The sequence below is a fragment of the Haliotis cracherodii genome, unplaced genomic scaffold, assembly GCF_022045235.1.
Source record: "Haliotis cracherodii isolate W230 unplaced genomic scaffold, xgHalCrac1.p SCAF_7, whole genome shotgun sequence".
NCBI lineage: Eukaryota > Metazoa > Mollusca > Gastropoda > Lepetellida > Haliotidae > Haliotis > Haliotis cracherodii.
The window spans coordinates 48,259,863-48,287,780 of record NW_027266330.1 but is presented as its reverse complement, the minus strand read 5'-3'; the positions used below and the strand labels follow the sequence as shown (position 1 = coordinate 48,287,780).

At 39.6% G+C, this 27,918-nt stretch overlaps 2 protein-coding genes across 3 annotated transcripts in view; one reads left to right on the top strand and one right to left on the bottom strand.

The window, feature by feature from the left end:
- Nucleotides 1–27,478, top strand: part of LOC139447500 (5-hydroxytryptamine receptor 2C-like) — a 54,836-nt gene extending 27,358 nt beyond the window's left edge. For both annotated transcript variants that reach the window (XM_071228900.1, XM_071228901.1), the window contains exons 2-3: nt 9,474–10,070; nt 24,507–27,478. In XM_071228900.1, the coding sequence (XP_071085001.1) occupies nt 9,659–10,070; nt 24,507–25,690 (1,596 nt within the window). In that variant the 5' untranslated portion in view covers nt 9,474–9,658 and the 3' untranslated portion in view covers nt 25,691–27,478. The remainder of the gene's footprint in view (nt 1–9,473; nt 10,071–24,506) is intronic.
- LOC139447338 (26S proteasome non-ATPase regulatory subunit 1-like) overlaps nt 1–27,918 on the bottom strand; it is a 328,509-nt gene that overhangs the window by 123,963 nt on the left and 176,628 nt on the right. The window lies entirely within an intron of this gene.

Here is a 27,918-nt window from a genome sequence, read left to right as displayed (position 1 = left end):
TTAGACAAAAATATTAGGAGAACCATACGGCTTCATGTTAGAAAAGTGTGCACTAACGCATAGCAGCCTCCGTACCCACACAGTTCCCCCCAAGATGCTTCATCAGTCAGTGAGAACTTCAAACACACACAAATTTAACGCAATGTTTCGGAGACATTAGCCTCCTGACAGCTAACTAACCAAATTATATGCCAGTTCTCCATGATCTTTGTTAATTATGCACTGACACGATCAACCTCTGCTGATATCTTTTCCTCCAAGGCTGTGCTGAAGGAACAAAATGATTTCATTGTGGTTATTGTACCTTCGAAATTAGCAAGGCTGAATAGTCCAACATTTCGTCATAGGAACAAGGTCAAAGGTGAGGATGCAAGTCAAGGCTCACCAAATGGGTCAGGAATGGGGGTGCAAGTTTTCACGGCTCACCATAAGGGTCAGGAATGGGGGTGCAAGTTTTCAGATCACTAAGATGCAATTTGGGCCTTGTATAATTGCCATCTTGGTTTCATCACCCAAGCTAACACCTCCCAAACACACTCCTACCTTGGTGATGGTCAAGGCATCTGACTAGAAAATCCATTTATTTGGACAGAAAATCCAAGGTACTTCCATGTGTTGTGACTGACGTCTTCAGCACCTATTTATCAGGACATTTACATCCATAATGTGTTCTTCTCCAAATAGATTTTGTCATATTACCAAGATATTTATGGCTGTCATTAAACACATATATGACTTTTGGGCTCTTTGCTTTTAGCAATCTTGTTTCTCTTAAACGGAGGAAGAGTGTTATTCAAGACTATCTTGTTTGGATAACATGGGCATGTAAATGCTAATCTGCCATTTCATGAGAGAGCAAATCTCACAATCTGACTTCGTGCAACATCTTAATGTACCTCTATTGACCAAATCCTATTTTACCCTAAATGAATGTTTTAAGGGCAGAAAATCAAAACCAGTGTAACACTGTAATGATAAACGATTCCTTGAATGTATTCTCCATAAACCTGTTGAATGTTTAATCACTAAAGCCTGTGTGAGTATATCTACACATTAATGGAGCAAATACATCTAACAAGGTGATCATAAGATATTTATCGACGTAATGAAATCTAAAGCAACATACAGGTAGGCACATTTTTAAAACATTTGCAGGATTTTTTAACAAGCACATGTTGCATTTCAACAATTACACAGAATCCATGAAGCAATATTTTAATATGCACAGACATTAAGCATATGGCAATGAGAACTTATTAATGAGAAATGCAACACCTATTGGTAGCTGGTAACTGGTAGCTAAGTCTTTCCTACCCCAAACATACAAATAAAGATTTTTGTTAAAGATTAATGACAAACAGTTACCATGACAACTTGTTTCTCAACTGGCACCAGCAGAAATGCATAAATAGCAAAGTTGAACACTCAACGATATAACGAACTGACACACAGATGATGTTTGTTGTTTCCGGTAAGTCTAGAGTTGAAAATATAGATCAGGTCTTAATGGCCATGATGCTTGATATGTAGCAATGAAACAAACTTGGCTTATGAAATGAATTTCCATGCTAGATTCTGTGAAACCACAGTTCCAAGTACCATCAAAGGAGACTGTGATCCTCAAACATCAAAGTGAAAAACTATATTTTACTGTTTAATTTGCCAAAAATCAAAATCAACATTGTCAGAATATGACACATGGGTCGTTTCATGGAACAATCAAACTCTAGACTCTTTCTCAAGGAAAATGTCTCCGATCAGCATCACTCAGAAACGTATTTATAATTATATATATATATATAACACCCCAAATCTAACAAAGCACACAGATGGCCATTTACATAACACTTCTTTACCTTCAGACACTTTTCATACTTTTAATAACTTCATGTACCAGTACATCAAAGAGCGATAATCACTGACATAGACAGTGACCCATCACACAACAGACAAGACAGTTGGACATTATTCAATTATGCTTCTTCTGTGTATGATCGCAACCAGTACTTACTAACTACTACGGTCAGACAATACTCCTTGGAACCCAAGTGTCCAAAACATCTGACAGCCCCCTTTATTTTAATACTCTATCCACAACAACCATATCATGTTTAATGTCCCAGGATCCACTTCTGTCATTTCTGTGACATCAAACTCCACAACAGACTATTAATTAGTTATCTTAACAGACTAAATGTTCCAGATAAAACGTTCATGACAGGGGAAATGGTATAAAAATGTCAGAGACTGTGTCCTATAAACATATTTCATCTTGTGGTGCTCGGTTTGAAAGGAATGGGTTCGGGGTCGTGCATGAACCATGTTACAAAGGTAAGATCAGTCAATACTTGGGTATCAGTTATATCTTTCTGGGTGTTTTAATCTTGATGTCTTTGATGTTGCCATGATAAATAGCAGACAGAGTCAAGAAGTTTGAGCCTGGTCTCATCTGACTTCAAATTTCAAACAGCCTTTTAAGACAGTTCCACTGACACCTTGAGCTTCACAGATGACATTTCAGAATCTCCAATGTCTCCAAATGAGTAACATCTTCATTAATTATGTTACTGTAGTAAACAACAGCAGAGGTTCAGACTACAAGAACTTAATTGATAGCCTTTCGCACTTTGTTTCTCCACATTTTTCTTAAGAGAAACCACATCTACCAAGAGGGTGAACACCTACTGTTCATTTAATTAGTTTCCATCCACGGATTTTTGTGAATTTATCACTATTCAAGGACACTGTGCAGCTACAACCATACACCAACAAAACAAGCTCTGCACCCTCAATTTATCACTATTCAAGGACACTGTGCAGCTACAACCATACACCAACAAAACAAGCTCTGCACCCTCAATGCGGCATGCACTAGATCAGGTAGGACTCCCGGGGCAGAAGGATATCCCAGTGTCACACCAAAGGACTGGGTTCAGTTCCAACATGGTTATAATGTGAGAAACCATTAATTAATGTTCCCCGCCGAGAAAGTGCTGGAACATTTCTCCTAACATTTCTAAAAATACCATAAACCCATCCTGAGTATTCAAAACAAAAAATGTGATTCAAGGGATTATTGTCATATTATACCGTAAACCATAGTTATACCAATAGAAAAGACAGGGGCCCTTCATTCATTTCAAATGCTACATCAGAAAAGCCCTGAAGACCACCAAAGGACCCAAATGAATTTCTAACACTGCCATCATTGTCTCACAATTATCTGGGGGCATGGGTGGCCCAGTCGCCTAAGGCGCTGCAATTCGCTGTACAGAGATGCATCCCTTGGGCACGCTAGAAACCGATGACTGTGGGTTCGAATCCCGGTTTGCCACTATTATGTTTCTAGGTTTGTCAGCACCATATCATTGCTCATGGGTTTCACCGAAGTGGTAAACTTCTAACACCTGAATCACTGGGGCTTTGCTCAAACATTAAGCTGACACGCTGTGATATGACTGGAATATTGTTAAAAGCAGTGTTAAACCCAACTCACTCACTCACAATTATCTACCCCATTACGAGAAACACTGAAATGTTCACATCTTCCACACGGGTGGCATTTTCTGTAAAGGAAAGTAAATCTGGCCAGATAGGTAATACATAAGGTGAAGGAAAAGCTTTGCGAGGCTGAATCAGATGTGGCCAGCTAATAATGTGAGGTGAGAAGTTTGGCACTTGTCGGATGTGTGGGGAGTTATCCTGCTCTCACTGTTCAGTACAGATCTCCCTCAGCAGGTGCCCTTACACTTGGGGGCTTGGTCTCAATAGGAAACCACTAACATAAATTCTCACTAATATCCCCCAGGATAAGAAATAAGTTTAGGAGGTAACAGGGATATGATAACGCTGCTGATGCGCTCCTTGGTAACTGATGGCCATGCTGAAGGTACAATTGCCCGCTCTTGCATGCAGACATTGAACTTCACGGTTCTCCTAAAAGTCAGTGTTTCTACACGTGTAATCTATGAAAAATTCACGAGGAATGTACTTAAGTTGGTGGATTTTTTTTAAACGAAAAAAAGCAAATGTTTTCACCCTCATTTCTACAAAAACAATACCCATACCCCAAATCCTAATTTATCAATGAACAAATACACTCTTCTTTTCACAGCAAAGAAAATCTTCATCTCAATTTTGAAAATAGAAAGATCAACAAAACAGTTTTGTTCATTAAATGTTTTTTCACAAATATCAAATCTGGCTGACATGAAATTGTGACCAAATGTCCATGAATTGCCATTTGTTAACATCGAAATTCCAATAAATGAAAACAATAGTTTCAAAATAGTCATTAAGGTTCAAGCTTTGCCACGACTGAAATCTTTAAACAGATGACATTAAGTTTTCCAAACGTGACATTCCTATCTATAACCCCCAGTCACAATATAGGCCCACCAGCAGTCGTACATCACGACCCTGACATGAGGACATCTATTTTCAGTCTATCTTACTTATCTGCAAGTTTGGCCAGCAGTACAATGACATCAAGGTCAGGACTCCTCTAAAACTGTTAAAGTAGCATAGTTTAAAATAGCTGCAGGTACTCTGAATCTGTGAAAGCTCTCCCTCATCACTTATCTACCAGTATTATAACCAATTCATTTCACCCAATAAGATTACTGATATTTCTTTCATCTAATATCTTCCATGTGGGATTATTTTACATGAAAGTATTAAACATAACAGACATCATTTTCAAATGAAAGTAAATCAATTCTGACAAACTAAATCGGTCTTGTAGCGTGTGGAGAATATTGTAAAGGGATTACAACCCAAACCTAATGCAAGACAATGTTTTCCCAGAACATTTCATGCCATGACAAGCAAACAATAAACAAGGCATTTATTTCACCATCATGTCAGCCCATCAATAAATCATTGTTACAAGCAATCTCCAAGAAGAATCGTCAATACTTTCAATCTCAAATAAGAAGGCTAATCATTTACAGCTGATGAATCACTATCTCCAATCTCATCTATATGTGGAGTAAAGTAACCCTTCCTCTTCTGTGCCAGCCAGCCAGCCAGCCGTACCCACACCTTCTCCCCCCCCCCCACTGAAAATAAACAGCTAAATGTTGGCAGACTTGTCAGTTATTTCTGTAACCTTTACACAGCATTAATACCTGAGCTAATCATCCTGTTCTTAAGTGATGTAAGACGAGGTACGACTGACACCAGATCTCCTTTTGTCTCCCACTTGCATCGCTAGATCCTCCTCCTCCTCCTGAATCTTAAACCTAAATGATCTCCCTGTTGGAACACTGATCTTGGCTGTCACCAACAGCTTGGGTGGCACTTATTACTTTCACAGGTGTGTCACTACCCCATGTTAAAACTGAAATACTTTCCTACTCAGCACAAATAAGCCCAACAATCTACAAAGATTTGGTAAGGAAGATCCTTCCATGTCATTATCAAGCAGATCTTGGATAAATACAGTAGAACACGGACATATTTGTTTGTTTGTTCTTTAACTCTGCACGCAGCAATAATCCAGCTATATGACTGTGGTCTGTAAATAATCGAGTCTGGACCAGACAGTCCAGTGATTGACATCATGAACATCTATCCACGCAATTGGGATCAATGACATGCATCAACCAAGTCAGCAAGCCTGACCACCCGATACCGTTAGTTGCCTCTTACGACAAGCAAAGTCGCCTTTTACAGTAAGCATGGGTTGCTGAAGACCTATTCTACCCCAGATCTTTACGGGTCGAACACGGATATAACGAACAGGAATAGAGAGATAAAACGGATACAACAAACTGCTAAAAAATCCCCAATTCATCTCCTATATATTATCATGTTAAATTTACGTACAATTTCTTTCAACCATTGCATCAAATTTTTTTTCAAGTTGTATCATTGGCTTTTTTTTTTTAACTGAATCACCAGTAGATGCGGGCGGAAACGTGTACAAACGTGTATGTGTATTGTGTTTTAGCCCAGATGGCGGACGTTTCCGAGCGAAATCGTATATAACAAACAACATATGTAACGAAGTGATTTCTTCTGTCCCTTGTAGCTGGTTATATCCATGTTCTACTGTATGCAGACATTCCCTTGCTGGTTACAACTTCAGCTTCGGAATGTTTGTTCATAGACTTATTCACAGGAACCAATTTGTCATGGAGTAGTTGATAGTATTTTGTGAGCTGTTGTTTCGTCTCTGACTGTAAGTGTCTACTCAAGTAGGTCCTGTCTTTACATCCTCAGTATGCACTTGTCTGTTACGATCAGCTAGCAACATGTCCTCTTGGAAACTATACAAATACTCTCAGTTTTCTGGGGTCAGAAATTAGCCCGTTTTCTTTCTCTTATGACTCTTCACAAGGAGACAGAAGAAACAAATTCCACGATGGTGTCAGTTTAGGAATTCTTTCCCAAGATACAACACAAAACCATAATTTCTATTCTTGACATTTCAATGAGGACAGATTGTTACTTATCAACCCTGCAGGTGTTTTGTAAGATTTAGAGTGCTATTCAGGAGCGTTCGTTCAACAACTTCATGTCACAAAAGTACTTCAGGCAGATAGATTGATTCTACTTTACAACTAAGCATATTCAAAGACCCCCAAACCCAACACTATCATAGAGGGCACTGACACAAATGCATGCCTCCCTGCCACCCCATGAATTCCCGTGAAGATCCTGGGTAGAATAGGTCTTCAGCAACCCATGCCTACCGTAATAGGCGACTATGCTTGTTGTAAGAGGCGACTAACGGGATTGGGTGGTCAGACTCACTGACTTGGTTGATGCATCCCAATTGCGTGGATCAATGCTCATGATATTAATCATTGGGCTCTCTGGTCCAGACTCGATTATTTACAGACCACCTCATTTAGCTGGATTATTGCCGAGTACGGCGTTTGACAACAAACCAACCATGAACACTGATACACTCTGTATGTGGTCCAGGAAGCCTGAACATGGATGTTGTGTGTTACAAGACAGCAGGATTCCAGAGAAGTTGTAGCAATTACATGCAGCTCATACTTGTCCTGTTGGAACACCAAGATGACTTGTCACCTGTCAGCACTATGGTTAGACTGTTGGAGTTGATACACAGCTTCAAACCTATTTCAGGACAGACAGACAGCAGTCTTTTCTTTAGGGGAAGGGGAGCAACTGTGACCGAGTTGTGGATGCAGCTACTTTGGTGCAGCCGACAAGCACGGAATGGTTCTGTCCCTCCAAGGAGCATAATCAGGGAGAATCGGGGATTCAAACTCATTGCCATTGGGCCACCCATGTTGCAAGGTTCATCATGTAAATTATTGTGTCCCAGGCACCTCCAAAATGTTAATGGAATAAAATATCTTCATTTTGAGTCCTTTTGGATGCAAACAAGTACGGCAGTTTGGATGATTAATGTCATCAAAATTGCAGAACGCATGTAACATATACCTGAACATAGACATTAACATTCAGGCAAGAAAAATCCTGAAAGTTCAGGGTGCCAAAGGTTGATTTTCTTCAATGCAACATTGAAATTGCCATCTATAACTTAGTACCGTATTCGACATAATAAGCGCCCACGGAGATATTTGCTAATATATTGGCTCGTGAACAATCCCAATAAGCACCCCTTCCGTTTGATCAATGTACACAAGACTTATTTATTTGTGTATAAAACACACTTGCGCTTATTACGTCGAATACGGTATGCGCAATGATGAAACCAAGTGGAGCATGCCACGTGAAACAACCACTACCAAAAACATCTCAGTTAATGGTCCTATTAATTATCTTACCACTCCCAGCTGCACAGTACACCAATCTTAATACAACATTACACAGAATCCACAAGACACTTCCCTGTCCATTTAAGTCAAGCATTAGAATTCAACAAGTGTTGGAATGGCTGCAGCAAGTCAATGACATCTGTACAGACATTTCACTTCCATGAATGAATTGTGGAGGAGCCCCATCTGACCACCATGTAAATGACACCCTTGCTGTACTACAGAAGTCCCTGGGGCTGAGTTTAACTGGTAGTCAATTTAACAACTGTCAAGTGGCTTCCGTGGATTCCTGTCTGTAATCTACCTGCAGGTTTTCTCTGTCACCTACTGACATACAGTTCCCTTATGTAAGTGGACAGGCAGACATCCTAGCACCAGATTTGTCGTGAACAATGATGGTTGGAGGGTATCAGTGATGTCAACAGGATGACAAAAAACACTCTTTTAAACAAAAACTGGGTTTGTCATTCACCTCCTGGCATTTCCAGTCAGCATATCTGACTACATGGGAGAATAAGAAGAAAAAGCTCTGAGCAAGGAGAGAGAGAGAGAGAGCGAGAGAGAGAGAGAGAGAGAGAGAGAGTGAGACAGAGAGAGAGAGAGAGAGAGAGAGAGAGAGAGAGAGAGAGAGAGAGAGAGAGAGAGAGAGAGAGAGAGATATGATCAAATGATGCAAACACTGATAGAGTCGTCTCAACTGGCTCCATGGGGGCATAAAAACATGGATTACCCTTTGGTATCAAACATAATGGGCCAAAATATTTTTACAATTTTAATAACAACAAATTAAAGAAACTGGTTGTCAGAGGCCATTTTCACACGACTGAGAAAACATGCCACGCCCACACAAAGGAGAGACAACATTAGTGAACAATAAAATACTTGTATGCCAACTATTTCTAGATCATATTTGCTGTTCATTATTCTTATTTTATAAACATGATAGCCTTTAAATGAAAGGTTAATTTATGAAAACTGACAGCCTGGCAGGTGCTTGTTCATCTTAAAGATGATCAAGGACCAAGAGTGAGAGAGCCACTGAGTTGGGTTTGAGACTGGTGTGAAGAGTATTCCAGTTTTATCACGGCGTGTCAGAATGGTGTGGGAAGAAATCCCAAAGTGATGCAAGTCTTAGACATTCACCTTGGTGAAACCCACAAGCATGGGTATGTTGCTGACAAACCTAGAAACATAATCGGGGCGAACCAGGATTTGAACATACAATCATACATTCCTGGCATGCCCAAGGGAGGCAACTGTGCACAGCGAATTGGGCCTGAGACGACACAGCCATTCGTCCCCCCCATTGACAAAGAAGAGAAAACTCATAATATTCAGACATCATTCAACTGGGACATGACTTTCAGAACAATTCAAAAATCAATATGCACGTATAATATATAATTGGCCATTATTATTACTAGTTTATGTACGATTGTGCTGCTTGAATACACGTACAGTGAGATGTTCATATACCAGTGCCTCCCAAGTGAGCATACGGACACAGTTCAATTGATTCTGTCCATTAATGGTGTGTAATAATGCATTTATCACCATCGGAAGCCATAGACATGCAAGTTTCAGTTCTACAAGTCAGGTATTAGCCCTTAACTGTGCGTGCCATCTTCAGAAGTAGGAATGTAGAAGAGTTTGTTCTAATTCAATCAATGAGAGAATGTGAATTCTGTAATGCACTTGAACATTGTATTTCAGATAGCACCAACCGGTGGGAGTGGGAGACCTCACAGCTGAAAAGTCCCGACGTGATACCAGACACGACCTTTACCTCTCCTGAAGAAATGCAACTTGTTGTTTCACTGAAGAGTCATGGCAGATAAGATGATATGGGAGCCAGCCCATCAGGCCCCTAGCTGGATCCTACATGTGTTGTGTGGCTTATGAATGGAATGATCAGTGGGGCAACCCTGAGCAGGATCTACCTAGTGTGGTGTCACCGTGTCAAGGAATACCCTCATGACTGTCTGCTTCTGGTGGCTTGCCGTGTCCCCGCAGGCTCCCGCGTCAGGATGTGCACCTGGCAGGCAGGGTGCAACGTGACAGGGGCAGCAGGGGCAGGGGGGAACAACACCACCTGGGTGGGCGTGGAGGAGAGAGAACACAACTGGAACGTTCTGCTGCTGGCGCCGGTGGTTGTGTTCGGGGTGGCAGGTAACACCCTCGTCATCATGGCCATATCGCTGGAGAAGCGGCTGCAGAATGTCACCAACTACTTCCTCATGTCCTTGGCAGTCACTGACTTACTGGTGTCCCTCATCGTCATGCCACTTAGCATCATCAACGAGATTACAGGTGAGTCAGGAAATATTTTGTACTAGTGGCCAGATGGTAATCAATATATATATCATAAGAAGACACACAACACAGGTGATGAGTCTCTCACATGAGCACCCAGTCAAATTCCTACTCCATCGACAAAAATAACTTATGGTAACATGTACATAAGCTAACTTTTTATTTCCTTTTAGCAATATACCAATAAAATCAGGAATAACTACAATAACAATACTTTTCATGGATTATCTGCCTCGTAGTGAGAACAGGCTGAATGTGCAGTAAGTTACCCAGATATTTATGATTTGCTGACACATTATAAACAAAAAATGGTTTCCATTTTTTTAGTTCACAAAGTTTGCCACTGTCAGTGGACTTAATCAGTGAAATAATTTGTTTTAACTCTGTAGGTGGTTAGGATTGCATTCATCCAGAAACATATCCAAGATATATATGATAACAGTACTTTCAGAATATTAATCAAATTCACTGTAACCTTTTCTGGTTCAAAGTTACACTTGACAACACCATATGTTACAAAACATTGATACACTGTAGCCTGGGACAGGCCCAAAGGCAGACACCACTGCATGGTACCAACGGGCTTAATTGACTTGTGCTTGTATTAACTCATTCACAAGATAATGAGGATGAGAAAAGATGGCATCACTGAACACTGACAGTTACAAAAAAGCTTAGGTAAGAATTCAATGATGATTTGTTTAAGTATCTATTTCTGAATTCTAACAGGGGAAAGAAAACATCTTTAAGTGCAAAATCTAAAAGAACAATCCCAGATTTCAAAAATGTGACCGGGGTGTGCCCATAGAAAATCACTAATGGTGAAATCAGATTGACTTAAAATAGTGCAGTGTAATTTCATTCTAGTGAAGACATGATGGAAGAAATAAAGAGCACATCACGCAAAAAAAACTTCTAAAAGCCTACTTAAAAAGCTCTCAAGAAAAATGTTCATTACCATCCAATCCAGAATTTTATTTACCTAAATGCTTGAAATCTGCTCTTTTGCCCTGGAATATGACCATTATTTTGGAATGGAAAGAAGTGCTTTCCTAATCAATGATGGGCTGTTCCCTTAAACTTTACTCCATGTCATGTGTGTTCTTCGCGCCAGGTATCCGATTCACCAACTGATTGAGCATAATTTATCCTCGTCTTACAATAAACAGCACATGCACAATCATGTACAATCAAGGAATCTTATGAAATACCTGAAACTGAACCATACCAGCAGGGTGTTCAAATGATTGACAGTTGGATATGCCTCTCTCTGTGTGAGGTTCGGAACTACAGGTAGATATGCTTGAAGCCACGGGGAGGCCCAAATTCATGGTTTTCATCATTTGTGATTCTTGGAGCTTTTAGCAATGCGATTTAGTGATTTGAGGTAGTTTTTGGCAAGTGTCTAAACACAAAAGGCTGCCTATCACTTATCAGTTGATGAAGCACCGCGTTACAGCGATAAATCGAGAAGTAAGGAGAAATTGTGAAGATTCATGTGTGGATTTATGGGATATTCTGCCTGCATCAACCATAAAGTTGGATGGAAAAAGCCATCTGAATGTTGCCGAGAGCTGCACTACTGCAATGTTGTATGCTCCATGGAACAATCACAAAGTGTTTTACTGCACAAGACCCCACATGAAATGGCAGTTCTCAATTCCAGTTGGATGAGGAGTTAGTAGCCTTATATCTTCATAACTCACCAAGCCACGAGTCCAAAAACTGAACACCCAATGCAGTGTAAGTCTGGCATAAATATCCCTCGGATTCAACAAACATTACGAGCAATTTCTAATGTTTGAAGGCTAGAGCATAAAGAAGTTCCATGGAAACATTGTGAGCGGAAATTTGTGTGGCAGCATGAAGAGATATTTCAAAATGTTTAATTTAGCTGTAAATTAATTGCTGACTTCTTACCATGCAAACAGATACGCAAAAACACATATTCTATTCACACATGTTTATCCAAAGTTAATTACAGCCATTAGACTTCAAAGACTACCGATTCATGAGCAGGGAAATATGTGTGGTGGGATTACACATGCTGCAAGGTTATAATAACACATTAATTACACAATATCCAAATGAATTATATCTGCGAGTTACAGTGGAGAGAGAAAAAGGGCATTTAGTCCAAAACAAACCCACACATAGCAACTACAACAATATTCCGCAATACAAAACATTCAAAGCCATGATGATTACAGAAGGCATGTAGGGTTACAGAGAGCATTTGGCACCACCTAGCATAACTTGTAAATTATTTTTCTGTTTCAAATACAAACTGATCCATTCCTGGCTCGAAAACGCACATTTTTGACATTGTATTTAGTATAGGAATTACATAATTGTGAAAAGTCAGAACTCGGAATAGCAATTTATTTGGAGAGCTTGAAATATCAATTCTGCTCGACATCAAAGCTTTTTCAAATCGTTACAAAGGAACGTGTTGGAATAATAAAAGTCAAGGCAATCAAGAGTTTGTGACCTGCCTCCACTCATCAATAGTGATTTATTGCTTCAATGATCAGCATCGACTTTTAACACTTGACTTCACCAATCTCGTAATCGGTAGAAACACTCAACAAATCCACGGCCCGGTCAATGTCTACAAACAGTGCAGACGTCATTGTTTTTAATGGTTTAAGTTAGTTTTGTCAAATCCAGTGGCTTTTTACCTTACTCTATCTGTTATTTTACCCGCCATTCATCACTGTGGGTCAAGTGACTTTCATCAATGTCGTTTACACCCTTCTGTTGACTTCAGATATCACAAGCTGTACAGACTTTCAAACCTACAGATTGTCACCCCCGGGCTGTAATTTGTACAATTCTGAGTTCACTCTTCAACTAGATACAATTCAAGAAATTATTTCCAAATTGATATCTTTCAATTGTACTAATTGTTATCCTTTGTGAGATAAGGAAGAAATGATTGTTGGAAAACGATATCTGTGTCAACAGCTGAACCATTTGTATCAACTGATAAGACAACTGAAGGATCCAATGAATAACATAGCAAAATGTTATCTCTCAAAGCACAAGCTAATGAAATGTCTTCACTGTGGTGACTTGCATCTTTGCGGGGGCACGGGTGGCCCAGGCGCCGCGATTGGCTGTGCAGAGTTGCGTCCCTTGGGCACGCCCGAAACCTGTGATTGTGGGTTCGAATCCCGGTTCGCCCTGATTATGTTTCTAGGTTTGTCAGCACCATACCCGTGCTGGTTGGTCTCACTGAAGTGGTAAACATCTGAGACCTGCATCACTTTGGGCTTTCCTCCCACATTAAGCTGACACGCCGCGATGTAACTGGAATACTGTTAAAAGCGGCGTTAAACTCATCTCACTCACTCCATCTTTGCAGTTAATATATTTTTCACAGCATCCTTCATGACTTTTCCAACAACAGAGACATACAAACAATGATAAAAACAACTTGTGAAAATCTACTTTGTTCAATATGGCAGCCTTCATCTTTATAGGCAGACAACCTTGAGAGAGCACATCTAAAGAGGTATATGTAATGGAAATATTTTTAACAAATCTGAAGAAAATAATATTATTATGCAAGCTGTCCATTTCATCCCTGAACATGTAAATCTTACCTAAGACTTCTTTTATCCTATAGGAAGTCTCCCACAATCGTACACCCGGGAGAGCTACTTAGTTTTAGGACTTGTTGATGGCAGCTCTTGATTCCTGTTAATTGTATTGTGCATTTTCGTTATTTCACAAATGGGAACAATAAACTCCCTGTTTATGATAGGCATCTTCTCTCACCATACTGCTTCTTATTAATTACTGATCCAAGTCTTCACTTGCATTGGACTGGGAACAATAGATCTAAACGGTAAAGTTAGCGCCATGACTCAAACTAATCAAATAATTCAACAGCATCAAACGCTTCAACAGTCTGCTGTTGGTTTAGTTTTCATCAAGGGAGGATATGATATCATCAAGAAGCTCTATTCAGAAAGGACGCCTACACACAATTATTGGAGCGGACTTGTTTGATAGCACAACTGTTGGCAAGTGATCCTCAAATTGGGAAACATGGTCATATTCTCTTACGATGTTAGTGGGTTTGCTGGTTAGATTGGTCAGGGTCAGTGATTTGTCTGATATAACTATTTCAATTTCATGACTTTCCCACCACCCAGCTAAATCACTGTCAATCTTTACACAGATCACAGTGTAACCTATCACTCCAGTAAACGAAGGGGGCTTTGAGGAAAGGCGGTCACAGGACATATCATAATACTCCCATAGAAGATTCTCTTCCCATCTGACTTTCAGTTAACCTTCTATAATTATGTTTCATTTTGTGAAATTCTTTCCAGCCGTTTAAAAATAATAATTATGACATGAATTTATGAGTGAGTGAGTGAGTACGGTTTTACGCCGCTTTTAGCAATATTCCAGCAATATCATGGCAGGAGACACCAGAAATGTACCCATGTTGGGAATCGAACCTGGGTCTTCGGTGTGACGAGCAAACGCTTTAACCACTTGGCTACCCGACCGCCCCCATAAATTTATCTATATTTCCATCTATTAAATACAATCACAATACTATCAGTGATATGCCTAATGAAAATAGGGAATTCAAGGTTTGGAGGGGTGTTTATGTACCTTTTATGATTACAATTTCAAATCACAAGATTAAGGCTTTGATTAAAGGTATTTCAATTTCATCTAACCCTGGATCATAGTGAAAATGACCTTTCTTGACTTTATTAGAGTTCCAATAAAATCATGTCAGCTTTAGTTTTATCAACATTTGACAGACAAATATATCAAAATTACACTTAAACAGCAAATCCCTGAAGAGGAATGAATACCAATTCCAATTTAGCTCCAAATTGACAAATGTGAAAATTAATCCATTCCAGCTACAAGATCTCATTTTTCCCTTTCCTCACAAGACTGTGTACAAACAGAAAGAGAAATTTGAAGCTTGAAAATGCACAGAATTCAAAGGTCTGACAAGCAAGAGAGATTTCAGAATGAATTCAACACAAGATTCACAGACAGTTTCACAGTTTCTGTCTGTTCTCTCAGACAATTGTGTTAATCTTAATTACTTGCAAAGTAATCTACTTTTGGCCAAAGATGAATATCTTCAAGAAGATATTTTTAAACTCAAAGTAAGGGCAATAACATGTAATCAAAATTTTCAATTAATCAGATTCAATGGAATATCTCTTGCCTGAGACAGATAATCAAGACCACAACCATCAATCAGATACCTCTAAAAAATGGGGGGAAATTTCAATCCTTGAGGAATACTTTCGGGGAAAAAATTAATGAAAATATATTGAACACATAGATGATCTACTACTATCATTTTGAACCAGTAGAGCTTGTTCCTCCATATCATATTTTACTGTCTGGCACTGCCTCGGTAGGGGCAGCAGAACTGCAGGCATGAAATAATGCTCTGTCCCATAAAATGTCTCATTAATATTGCAAGGGTCTCCCCCTTCCTATACCTCACTGCTACAAAATGGCCTCTTCTTGGAAAGCATAAATGCCAGTGCTTGCGTACATTTGCAGCAATATTTGTGCCGTACATTGAATTATTGGGCAATCAAAAGATAGAGGGATGATCAGTTGGCAGCAATCTTCCTCTGTGGGTCTTGTGAATGAAGCGTTGGCTGTGATCAAGTAGGGGGCTAACTTCAAGCAGGGGCTGGAGGTATATATAGCCCAGGGTGCGAGGATGCCAGTATACTGTTCCTGATATAGACCCCAACCAAACGTAAATAGCATAGCAACTAGCAGGGCAACAAATACGCCTGATGGCTGTCACTTAGCCCTGACAAGATTGGACATCCCACAAAATGAAAGACAAGATGAGATTTGGCCCACGGTTGGCCTTCAGCTGTAGGTCCTTCGACAGAATTGTCAACCCAGTGTGGCAAAATGCTTCTCTGCACACTTTTATCAATCGGAATCAATAGGGTGGGAAATTTCGATGGAATTCAGAGTCTGGATCGCAAATGCAATATGATTAAATCCGTCTTTGAAAATTACGATCCCTTCACATTTTATGTAAAATATCAGTGTAACAACAGTAGATCTGCCATTTGTCTCTCGAGGATTTCAATCTCACGTGATTTGTTGGGAGTAATTATCAAGGTCACAAAGACCTGTGTAATCCAGCCCTACAGTTCCATAATGAAGAAAAGAGATAGATTTTTTGCTCGACTGAAATTCAGAGCACATACCCATCCCATTTCCAACAACATCAGCAGCAGCATTGGAATTGTCATAAACCCTTTTTGCCAATATTCAAAATTTTGGCACACAAGCAGGTTTAGCCATAACAACCAAGCCATCTTCCTAAGGAGCCAAACAGATGGAGACAAATCAAAAGATGGGCTATAAGCCCAAGAGAATGCACAAACTGTAAGTAGGAAATTATTAAGTTATAAAATGTACAAAAGTGGTGCAATAAACCTCAAGATAACACACAATGAAAAGACATCAAAATTATTTCCAAAGATCAGCAGAGCTGTTACAGAGATAAAACCAAGTCTCTGATTTATCCAAACTGTGAGGAGGGCGGTCATGGTATTAGTTGGGCAAGATGTTATTTGTTTGTTTGTTCCTTGTTTAACGCCACACTCAGCAATATTCCAGCTGTATGACGGCAGTCTGTAAATAATCCAGTCTGGACCAGACAATTCAGTAGTTCTAGTTGAAATATTACGCTCTGAGGTGTGAGCCCACAGGATAATCTGTGTCAACATCTGCTGGATTAATGTCAACCAGATAAATGTCAGCTTGTAAACATATGCATGCCTTTGCAGAATATTAGTAATCTGTCTTCGCTGATCTCCTAACTCAAGAGAAATGTGTGATTTGGGTTTTGTCTGAAGGTTAAAGGTGTAAGGTCAATAGAAAATGCAAAACTAAACATGTCAGCCAATGTTGGCTTTTGAAGTGACGATATTGATATACAGGTATGGGTGCCATAACTCTTCCATTTCTGAAATAAAAATACAATTTGCATCAAAATATTTGCAAAGAATATTTTTGTCAGAAACTTCAACAACAAATTTCAACCTTCATACCTGGAGAAATAAGACCCTAAAATCCCAGGCATTTAAAGGAAGATCCAACTTTCCCTACAACAGTTCCTTCTTATGACAATATGAGGTGAATTAGTTAATTCAATACACACACTCTTCTCAGTCTATCCCAATAAACTACTCTCATCATTAGTGACAAAGAAACAACACTTGTACAAAATTAAAAATGAATATTTACAACACATATGTCTCCTTCTCCAAACAATGGAAGAAATCTATGTGTACTGCTATGCCTAAAGAACTCTCTGCTGAGCCTACAACAAGTACAGTAATGAGAGTCATGCCTTCCAACACCATGTCATCAAATTTGAACACAAACAAAAGTGAGGGGGCTTTCTGGTCACCAGAGGCCAGAATGGAATAGGGACAAAATTTGGCTTCATAAACCAGAGCTATGATAATTATAACACTGAAAACAGATATCTGTGAAATTATTTTGTCAAAGTGAAAATGTATCCCTGGACTTGTGTTCCTTTATGTTCAAATGGTCTATCCAAATTTCCATGGCTAGTTTTGATTGGCATCTATGATGGATGTGACTGGATGCAGAGCTATGATGTGTTCATGTTATCTGTCCCTGGCTTGACGCCTGGAGAGCTCCATCCCACTGTGGACAGCCACACACACTATTGATTGGCATCTATGATGGATGTGACTGGATGCAGAGCTATGATGTGTTCATGTTATCTGTCCCTGGCTTGACGCCTGGAGAGCTCCATCACACTGTGGACAGCCACACACGCTATTGATTGGCATCTATGATGGATGTGACTGGATGCAGAGCTATGATGTGTTCATGTTATCTGTCCCTGGCTTGACGCCTGGAGAGCTCCATCCCACTGTGGACAGCCACACACGCTATTGATTGGCATCTATGATGGATGTGACTGGATGCAGAGCTATGATGTGTTCATGTTATCTGTCCCTGGCTTGACGCCTGGAGAGCTCCATCCCACTGTGGACAGCCACACACGCTATTGATTGGCATCTATGATGGATGTGACTGGATGCAGAGCTATGATGTGTTCATGTTATCTGTCCCTGGCTTGACGCCTGGAGAGCTCCATCCCACTGTGGACAGCCACACACACTATTGATTGGTGAAGAGCAGGAGGATGTTCCTCTATGCTTCTCTCAACACTGACAACTTCGTCGCCACATTTCACTGAACTGGTTGTAGTGCACCGACCGATCTACACACCTGTCATCCTATCACTGAGACAGCTACAAAAAACACGTTCACACAAGAATTAGAACAAAATTACTTACAGTGATCTATGCCTTCTTGCAGCTAACTGAAAAGCAATATTTCGACAACTTCTTACACAAATGGATCTAAATCTTAACATGAGCAAAACTTCAAATTTTGGAGTGTCTCAAGTATCATTGTCTATTATTAAACAACTCTCTTGAAGGTGATCTTCTCCAGTAGCCATGAAACTGATTAAAAGTTCAAGGGTGATGTTGAGGAGTTGATTGCGAATTAGCCACATTTCTCTGGGTGTTTTCTGGTATACTACTTCAGAAATTAACCAACTTCTCCCAAGCCAGACATTTACCATAGGTCATTCACTGTGCTCACACAGGCCTTTGCGGATGGGAGAATGATGGGAGAATCATTTTCAACGGGACAAAGTATTTTAAAAGTCTCTAACACATGTACATATTAGAAAACAATATTTAGGAGTCATAAATTTGAATATAGCGACAAAATCGTCCCATATTCATGAGAAATCTCTGCCAAAAACAGAGTCAATTGTACGATTCCCTATATATGTGTCTCAAATAGTGATGACACGAGGTGTTCACGAAAAGGTGGCACCCATTACAAATACATGCAAAGGCAAGTCAAATTTTCATGTGAAAACACGGGAACATACGGTACAAGTCAAACTAGGGAATTGTATCGGACACCATTTTTGTACTTGAAACATCAAATTTGGAAATGTCCTCGACATGTCTATCATAAAACTTTTTCAAAGCTTTACTGAGGCCTTGAATGTGGTAACCCTGATCAAACAACATCTGAGCAAGAGTCGTACGACGCTCTTGGAAATCTTGGAAGAAAGAGCATGCTCGATATGGACCTCAAAAGTTGTGAAACGTATACGTAGACACCAAGGGCTGGAATGAGGAATGGACATGTCTTCAGGTTTTAGAGTAAAGTCAATGGTTGATAGTACTCCTGATGCATGGTTTGAGCAGATTTCTCCCTCAGTTAACATACTGGCCTTATACGTGATATTACGTTATATGTCACTTATACCAATTTTTTTATCAAACAATTTAAGTAGTGATGCTGAGGTATATAATGGTTATGTTATTTGAGTCCTTCTCAGTGAGGACAACTACAAACTTTTAATGTAGGGCAGCCAGATTTTGGATGACAGCTTGGGTTGGTTCTATTTCTTGTCCTCTTTTTCAGTTTGTGCATTGGAGTTGTCAGTTTGTTGGTCAGAAAGACTGCCAACATCAATTAATGGTCAGCTTGTTTAATGTATAATTCCCTTTTTGAAATCAATACCAATTCACCACTGTGTATCAACAACCCGACTTTCCAAATCTCATCATGCCCAAATACAAAACATATTTCAGTGATGACTTTTTCTCAACTGTTTAACCAAGCATGAAAAGACAAAGTTTGTTTGGATAAATATTTCATAAAACAGTATCAATACATTCCCCACCTGCTGAGATATATTTCAAGGAATCAAAGGATATATATTTTTGGCAAAGCTTCTGGTTAATGAACCCATTTCCGTCTTTGAAATTTATTTAATTTAAATCACAGGGTCTACGTCAGACTCCCCAGCACATCATCAATAGTTCACAAGTTGGACTACATCTGTTATGAATGACAACTGCAGAGCCATGTCTTCAAAAAACAAGCCATAACACATTCAATGAATCCATACACTTGTCAATGAAAGAGCTAAATATAGCAACAGATTTACGCAATGACAACTAAACATCAAACACCTGTTTGTAATCAGAGATGAAGTAGAACAAACATGTCGAAATAGAGTCATTTTTTGCTACTTCACACTTCTGGGTGATGATTATAGTCAGTGGAGCAGCATCAGTAGCGAGACCTGGACAAGGTCAGCTTGTTTTAACTCAATCAGGCCACTAATTGGAGAATGTTTGTGTTCAGTGGGAGTAGAAGCAGATACAGGACTGGCAGTCTGGCATGGGGGCAACATGTGCCGCCTCTTGCTGCAATAATCAGCCTCAATAGGCAGGAAATACCACAACTCCAGGCAGTTTCAAAACTGGTCGGTTTGAATTTAAGATTTGCAGAAAGAAGACCAAGAAACTAAGAAAAGATTGACCCAGTGACCATTCAGATGAGGTCGGCCATACAGGGGGACAATGTGGGTTTTTCTAAATTTCATTATTTGAATCAAGGGTCCCCCTAAACTGTGAATATTAACATTAGGGTTCTGACAAGGATTTTCAATCTGATTTCGAATGCTGATGTAATCAAACAAGTTCAGTAGCTATGATTGAATCATTATTTCTTGTTAACATCGAAAGTTAGAGGATAGAGGATAAAATTGTATCTACCTGTTAAATAGGTTTGAAAAAGGAGGCTCTTTGTGGTTAAGGACACATTCTGAAGGAGAGCAAGAGTGTGTCAGCCAACAGGAAGGGTTATAGACAGAAATAGTTATGATTTTAATTAAAAAATGCTTCTTTAGTGCGCCACCTAGAGTGAGGGACTCCAATCATGAATGAAGTCAAGCTCTGCACTTGAAGGATCAAGAGTGCAAGGTTTGCTGGGATTGGGATTTAATTTCCCTATCCTCATCAAGGGCCTTGTTGTCTTCCCAACATGCCCCTCATTTGAATAGGTCACCAGGGCTGGTCAGGGAATCTTATTGGCAACGAAAAGGTCCACTTCCTTTCCCACAATGGACATCCAGGGTTCTTTAGTTAAAGCTTTCATTTCCCGTGTCTACGTAATTAAAAGTCATCTTGCCAGGAAATGAAGGGGACTGCATACGTTCAAGCCTAGTATTGGTGATATGCCCTACAATACAGCAGTGAGACTTGAACAATGCTGAGCTATCTCCACGGATTATTACTCCTGATGAATCATGTTAGTGTGTCAGTGTGCATTTCAATCTTTCCATAAATTGCTTACTCCCATATTGAAATATATATCATATTCAATGAAGGTCAATTATGCCTACAAATCAAAGGAAGAAAGTATCAATTCCTGATGAAACAAATTAATCCCAGACAAAACCCAACCCATATCACCTTAACATCTTAAAAACATCTATCAGCAATGCACATCTGAAAGTTTGAAATCCTCAAGACAGCACCTGTGTCTATTCATTTCCTTGTGTCTGAAAACTCTTTAAACTTATCTCAAAGTGTTCCTCCCTATCAAGATAGAACGATCACTCCACAAACAATTAACGGCACTTATGATGAGAGTTCTAATTCCTGGACAGATGAAATGTCAGCTAGAGCAGAAATCATTCAAACCTAAGGCACCAGGCCATCTTGTCTGAGTGATAAAATTCCAAACTGTTACAAAATGGAACACAAACTCTGATTAACCTCTCAATCTAGCTTGAAATTTAAAAACAAAATGTCTGAATCTCTGATCCAAGCTGATGCACTGATTCACATCCACAGTGATGAAGAACAGTTTCCTTGAAGCAGTCACCAGATTTATCTTCAAAACATCCGATAATTACCCATTTAGCTTTGTCCATCTCCCTCCTACTAAATCAATCTCCACAAAAGTTAGCAAAATACATTATATCAGTTGAGAAAGATTTGGGTTTTTGGAGTACAACAAAACGAAAGGCCAGCAAAACAAAACAATCGGTAATTTGCCGTAATGGGGTAGACCTAGACTAAGGAGAGAAAAAATGTTTGTCCTTCGGCAGCAAAGTGAGACACTGAGCTTTGGGGATCAATGGGGCTGTTAGGGAATTGGATGTGAAGATTGATGTCAGATTGTTGTTAATTGACAGTCATATTATTAGTACTGCTTCGTTGAATAAATCCTGTTATGTGTTGTGAACTGTCGAATGGGATTATGATTTCTTTTTAATGCATACTTTTATGACAGAGGCATTGTCTTTCCGTGTTGGTAGATTGCCTCGTTTTTCAAGATTTACTGTCCATGTCAATGATCATGATGCATTATCAGTGAGTGAGTTGATTGTACGCCACATTTCAGCAATATTCCAGAAATATCCTGTCCTCACACACTGTACCCATGTAAGCAGTCAAACTCTGGGCTCCGGCATTTTGAGAAACACTTTCACCACTACCCCATCATCCAGCATTAGAAATTGGCACTGGTCCTGTAGTCCTTACCAAACTGCCCAATAGTAAAGGTATCCTAAGGACTAGTAGAAATTTGCCCGTTTTAAGGGTTTGCTATATGTTATCATCATAAGGACTAGTGGACAAAAACTGTTAGTTTCTAACCCTGTCATCCAAAATATATCATTGTGAGGTTCAATCTTACTTTACATTTCTCCATTCAACATCCTGTCTTTTCCAAAACTGAACTAAGTTCACCAAGAGAAGTTTAAGAAACAACGAAAACAAACAAGGATTTACAGAGGCATGAAATTCTTTTCCAGGCAGGCAGGCAGGCAGGCAGACAAACAATTGTCTTCAATCCATGTCAAACTAAATCAGCTATGTCACAACAGAGATTGGTTTTCCAGAGTTCCACTCAGTACCATATCTATGTGGCCAAGCAAACTCCATTTCAGACATCATTACCAGCCAACACTCGGCGTAGGATGACTCTGTGAAAATCTGTAATCTCCCACACAGCGAGGAGGAACAAGCGTGCTTGCCTGTGTTTGAAAAGTGCAACACCAGCAAAGTACAATAATATTAAAGTCCAATGACTTTGTCGATCATAACACTGCACTAAAACCTTGAAGAGAAAACAAGCCATTGATGAAATTAATTCAAATTGACAAGAGAGGGTTGAACGCCATGCCCGTTCAATAAAGGTTCAATAAAGGTCGGGAACTCTAAGGACCCTACACTCTCCTGCTTCAATTTGTTAAGAGAGAAATACAAATTCTTGCAGGTTCGTAGACAAATGATAAAATAAGACTTTTTTCCTCGTCCTTTTGGCAAATGTAATAATACTTGAAGAGAACAGGAGAAAATTGATTAGAGGGTACCAGTGTAAATGTAGCATGGAAGGAAAATGTATAGAGTGCTCCATGACTTGCCATCATAAGGAGATCACACTAAAACCATCTTTCAGTTTAACTCAGCTCACTTAAATTAGAATTCCTTACCTAGCAACGCAAACGTTTTTTTATTGTAGGAGTGCATGCAGAGAAAACTGAATGAAACTGATGAAATTTGGAAATGTGAGAGATCTCACAATGCTGGTTGTCACCTGCATATTTCACCTGACTCGGGTTAAATCCTAAATATAAACAACAGTAATTAACTACATGGTTGCACAACTCACACTGTGCCGACATTCTGCTTTAGTCCTATTTCCCTGTGGGGATTCTGAATTTGCACAAGTACCCAGCAACATACGCTGGTCGTAAGAGGCAACTAAATGGATTTGGTTGTCAAGCTCCGAAACTTGGCTGTGTGCATGTCATCATACCTCAACTATTTGGTTTGTTGCTCATAATATCAATCATTAGTTTGTTTTGGGGTTGTTTTCTTGTCTTAAGCCTCACTCAGCACTATTTCAGGTATATGACAGCAGTCTTTAAATAATCGAGTCTGGACCAGACAATCCAGTGACTGATATCATGAGCATCGATCCACACAATTGGCATCAATGGCCTGACCACCCGATCCTGTTAATCGCCTCGCACGACATGCATAGTCAGACCATACTCCATTATTTACAGGCTGCAGTCATAAAGCTGTGGTGTAAAAGAACAAACTTTATTTCCTGATTTGTTATTATCAGAGGATGGGTACATCAGTCAGATCTCAACAACAATCCATAAACATGACAGTCTTCATGTATTCGTAACTGTCAGAGTGTTTTTCTCCACTGAGTCAACCTGCATTTCCACTGCTTCATCAGCTTCATATGTACATCTCCAATTTGAATGTCTTATCTGATGAATTTGTTAACATTTACCTAATCTGGATGATGCTGAGAACAAAATGAACAGCTTCCTCCTCATTTCCCACAATGTGAGACAAAAAACAAGCTTAGGAATACATGGATGCATCAACTTCATCTCAGGTGGAAAATTGTAATTGCTTCAATAGTCTTGAGTTTAACATCGCATGCAGCTTGGTATAACCAACTTTCTCTGACAACACTGATTGCATACATTTTCTTCCTATGTTTCAGGTCAGTGGCTGTTTGGGCTGACTCTGTGCAACCTCTTTGTGACGTCTGACGTGTTCATGTGTACATCCTCTATACTGCATCTGTGTACGATATCACTAGAGAGATACATTGGCATCAGATACCCACTGTGGACCAAAAACAAATCTAAACGGGTTGTGCTGATGAAGATAGTGTTGGTGTGGACGATAGCCTTTGCCATATCAAGCCCTATATCTATCCTAGGCTTTGTGGATGGGAAGAACATTCTGCAGAACGAGCAATGTGTGTTGGATAATGAGCACTTCCAGACGTATGGTTCTATCTTTGCTTTCTTCATCCCTCTTGTCATAATGATCATTATGTACACGCTGACTGTGCGGATGTTGAACAAACAGGCCAAAATGTGTAGCAATGACAAGGAAGGACAGCCAATGATGAGAAGGTCTACAAGCAGGCGCCATTGGAAGGCGGGTGATAGTCAAAAACGAGAACATCTAAGATTTTCCCGCTCTTTCCCAATATCTTCTGGTAGTACTGAGGAACAGAGCCAATGTATTAATCAGTACAAACCTCTAACAAAGAGAAACACTGTCCCTCGTTCTCAGCAAAATGCAATCAGTCTTAGACGTGGCATTGATAACAGAGTGGAATATACATTTCGAAATGGAAGTGCTCAGGACTTGGTCAACCCAAGCCCTGACAGATCAAACTGCTGCAAAATTAATTTAATAGCTAAAAAAGAACCAATGAAATTGCGTGACCTGGTCAAGAAGCATCATGTTGCCATCAAAGCTGCCAATATTCTTCTTCTGAAGAAAGACTCTATTCGAAAGGACAGCAATTCTGTTCAAACTGAACAGAAAGCATCCAAAGTTCTTGGTGTGGTGTTTCTGATCTTTGTGATATGTTGGGCCCCGTTCTTCCTGGTCAACATACTGACAGCTCTGTGCAAGACATGTATCTTCCAACCGATGCTCATCACAGCCTTTGTCTGGCTTGGTTACGTCTCCAGCACCCTCAACCCAATCATCTACACAGTCTTTAACAAAATATTTAAGCAGACCTTCATTAAGCTGTTGTGTTGCCGATATAACACTCTCCACAGAGGACGGCGTCACAGCGCCATTACCTCCCGAACAGGACTCATGTGCAATTCAATGTGTGGCTCTGGCAACAGCCACAGCATGGAGGAATCGGCATGCTAACACGGCACATCCAGACTGCAGTGCTGCAGAAGCGACAGGTGGATTCCAGAATCATTTCATGTCTTGGATTACAATTCTCTGCATTACCTCTTTCCTTCATTAGGAAGTCATGTTTCCAGTAACACTTCCACTCTTTCTTAGACATTCAATGTGAGGAGGAACTATTCAGTATGATCAGTCCATGGCAATGTAAAGTTGCTGCAAGTATTGGATTCAGTTTCAGAGACAACATGTTCTGTGTTTCAATGGCTTGTTGAGTCAAGCATTCACAAGATTTCCTTCCAAACCCTTCTTTATGAACTAATGGGTAACAATGTATCTAGTTCTACTATTAGTTTCTCTAATAGTTGAGAATATCTTTGTGGTGAATATCTGCTGCTAAGGTCACAACAGTGCTAACATGTATATAACAACTACAGGTCTTTCTCCTCTTAAAATACTACAAAAAACAAGTTCTGTCAAACTGTTCAAGAACTCATGGATCTAATCACAAAACACTTAAAAATGATTTTGGAGACTTAAAAAAATCAAAATGATGATTGATCAGTTTCAGATTTATTAAATACACCAAAGATCCAGCAGGATGTACAGTAATGGGGTTCTGCTTCGTCAACTGACACAGCCCTCGTGTGGAAATAAGGGCTGTATATCCCCTGTAGTTACAAAATCATAAATGTGTCATGTTCTTGGAACAGAGCTCTGGTTCCTAGAAGCACTGCTATTACTCTGTAAAGAAGCTTCTTGCTATGAGGATTCTCAGGGCAGAACAACTAGTTTGGAACCCACCAGAATGTATTCCAGTGTGATAAGGACATCATCTTGTGTGCAACTACAAACGATGCTTCAGGAATATGTTACCAAAGGCTGTGATGATGATATTTATACATAAATGTTCTTCCTAAATATCGTCAAGGTTCTGGCAACACTCTAGTGGAAACAACCAGACTGATCTGGAACTGCTACAAATCATCTTGTGTAGCTGTCAGGTGGAATACTCAAGTGATATGAGGAATCTATCCATCTGGAGACAGGGACTACAAGTCGATGGATACACTGAAATGCTGCAGTGAAATGGTTTGCATGTAATGTAAAACAATCACCATTTTGGACTTGAATGATTTGTGCAGAAAAGTTCAGAACATTTTGAGGTCATGTCAATATGACCTTAACTTGTGATTACAAGGTCACATGGCCAAACTTAGGAAAAACACACTTGGTACCACAAACAGTTCCTTGAAAAGAGGAGTTATGCATAATTTGCTGGTGCCGATGGTCTTGCAAACACAGACTCCTTCAGTGAGATGTATTCTCTCAGAAGACAACGTGTCAAAGCTTTTTTGTAAAATGTTTGTGCGTGTGTGAATATATCTATTCAGATGCAGTGTGGATGTAACCAAGCTTGGACATATTGACAGACATCAACAAGGAAGTGACACATGGAATTACTCATTGGGAACTTTGTTCTTGAGTATGATGCGAGCAATTCAAAATATTCTGGCATTTATTGATATTAAGCAGATATGTATGGGGAAATTTCCCCAAGATTAAAGACAATGGCGGATAGCTGTTACTCAAGCCAAACACAGTCAGACAGTTCAAGGCATAAACTGTAAAAAGAGATGAAATTGTTGCTTTTAAGTTTCTCATCATTTCATGCCATGTTTGATACAAACATCTCCTACAAACACAATTCAAGTTTATACACATCCAGGTATCAATCATGCAAATGAAGTGAGGTTATTTGGGTTTGATTTGTATTTTAAAGAAATACTTTTTGAATATAGGACTGAATGTATTCATTTGATCACAGTCAAAGCGTATGCTTTTAACACCAAATGACATATTCAAATTCCTTAATAGCATATAATGCTGAAAAAATCAAAGAAAATTGACATTGAACGTCTGACTGATTCACTGTCCTGATTGTCAAGTCCAAATGACAGAAATATGATAATGATAGAATGGCATTGTTTCCGTTACATCATCTCATTCCACCATGTGACGCAGTGATCATGTTTCATCAGCCGTGTTTCAAGTATATAGAGTATGTTTTGTATCAGACATATTCTGTGATACCTGGTCAGATGACATTGTTGTGTTTTTGATAGATCTATATTCCAGTGTCTTACCTACACGTACGTTAGTTCAACTACAAGATAAGCTGCTTGTGTGGACTGCTGATTACCCAACCGAGAGACCATACCATACAGCAGAACTTACACATCTCC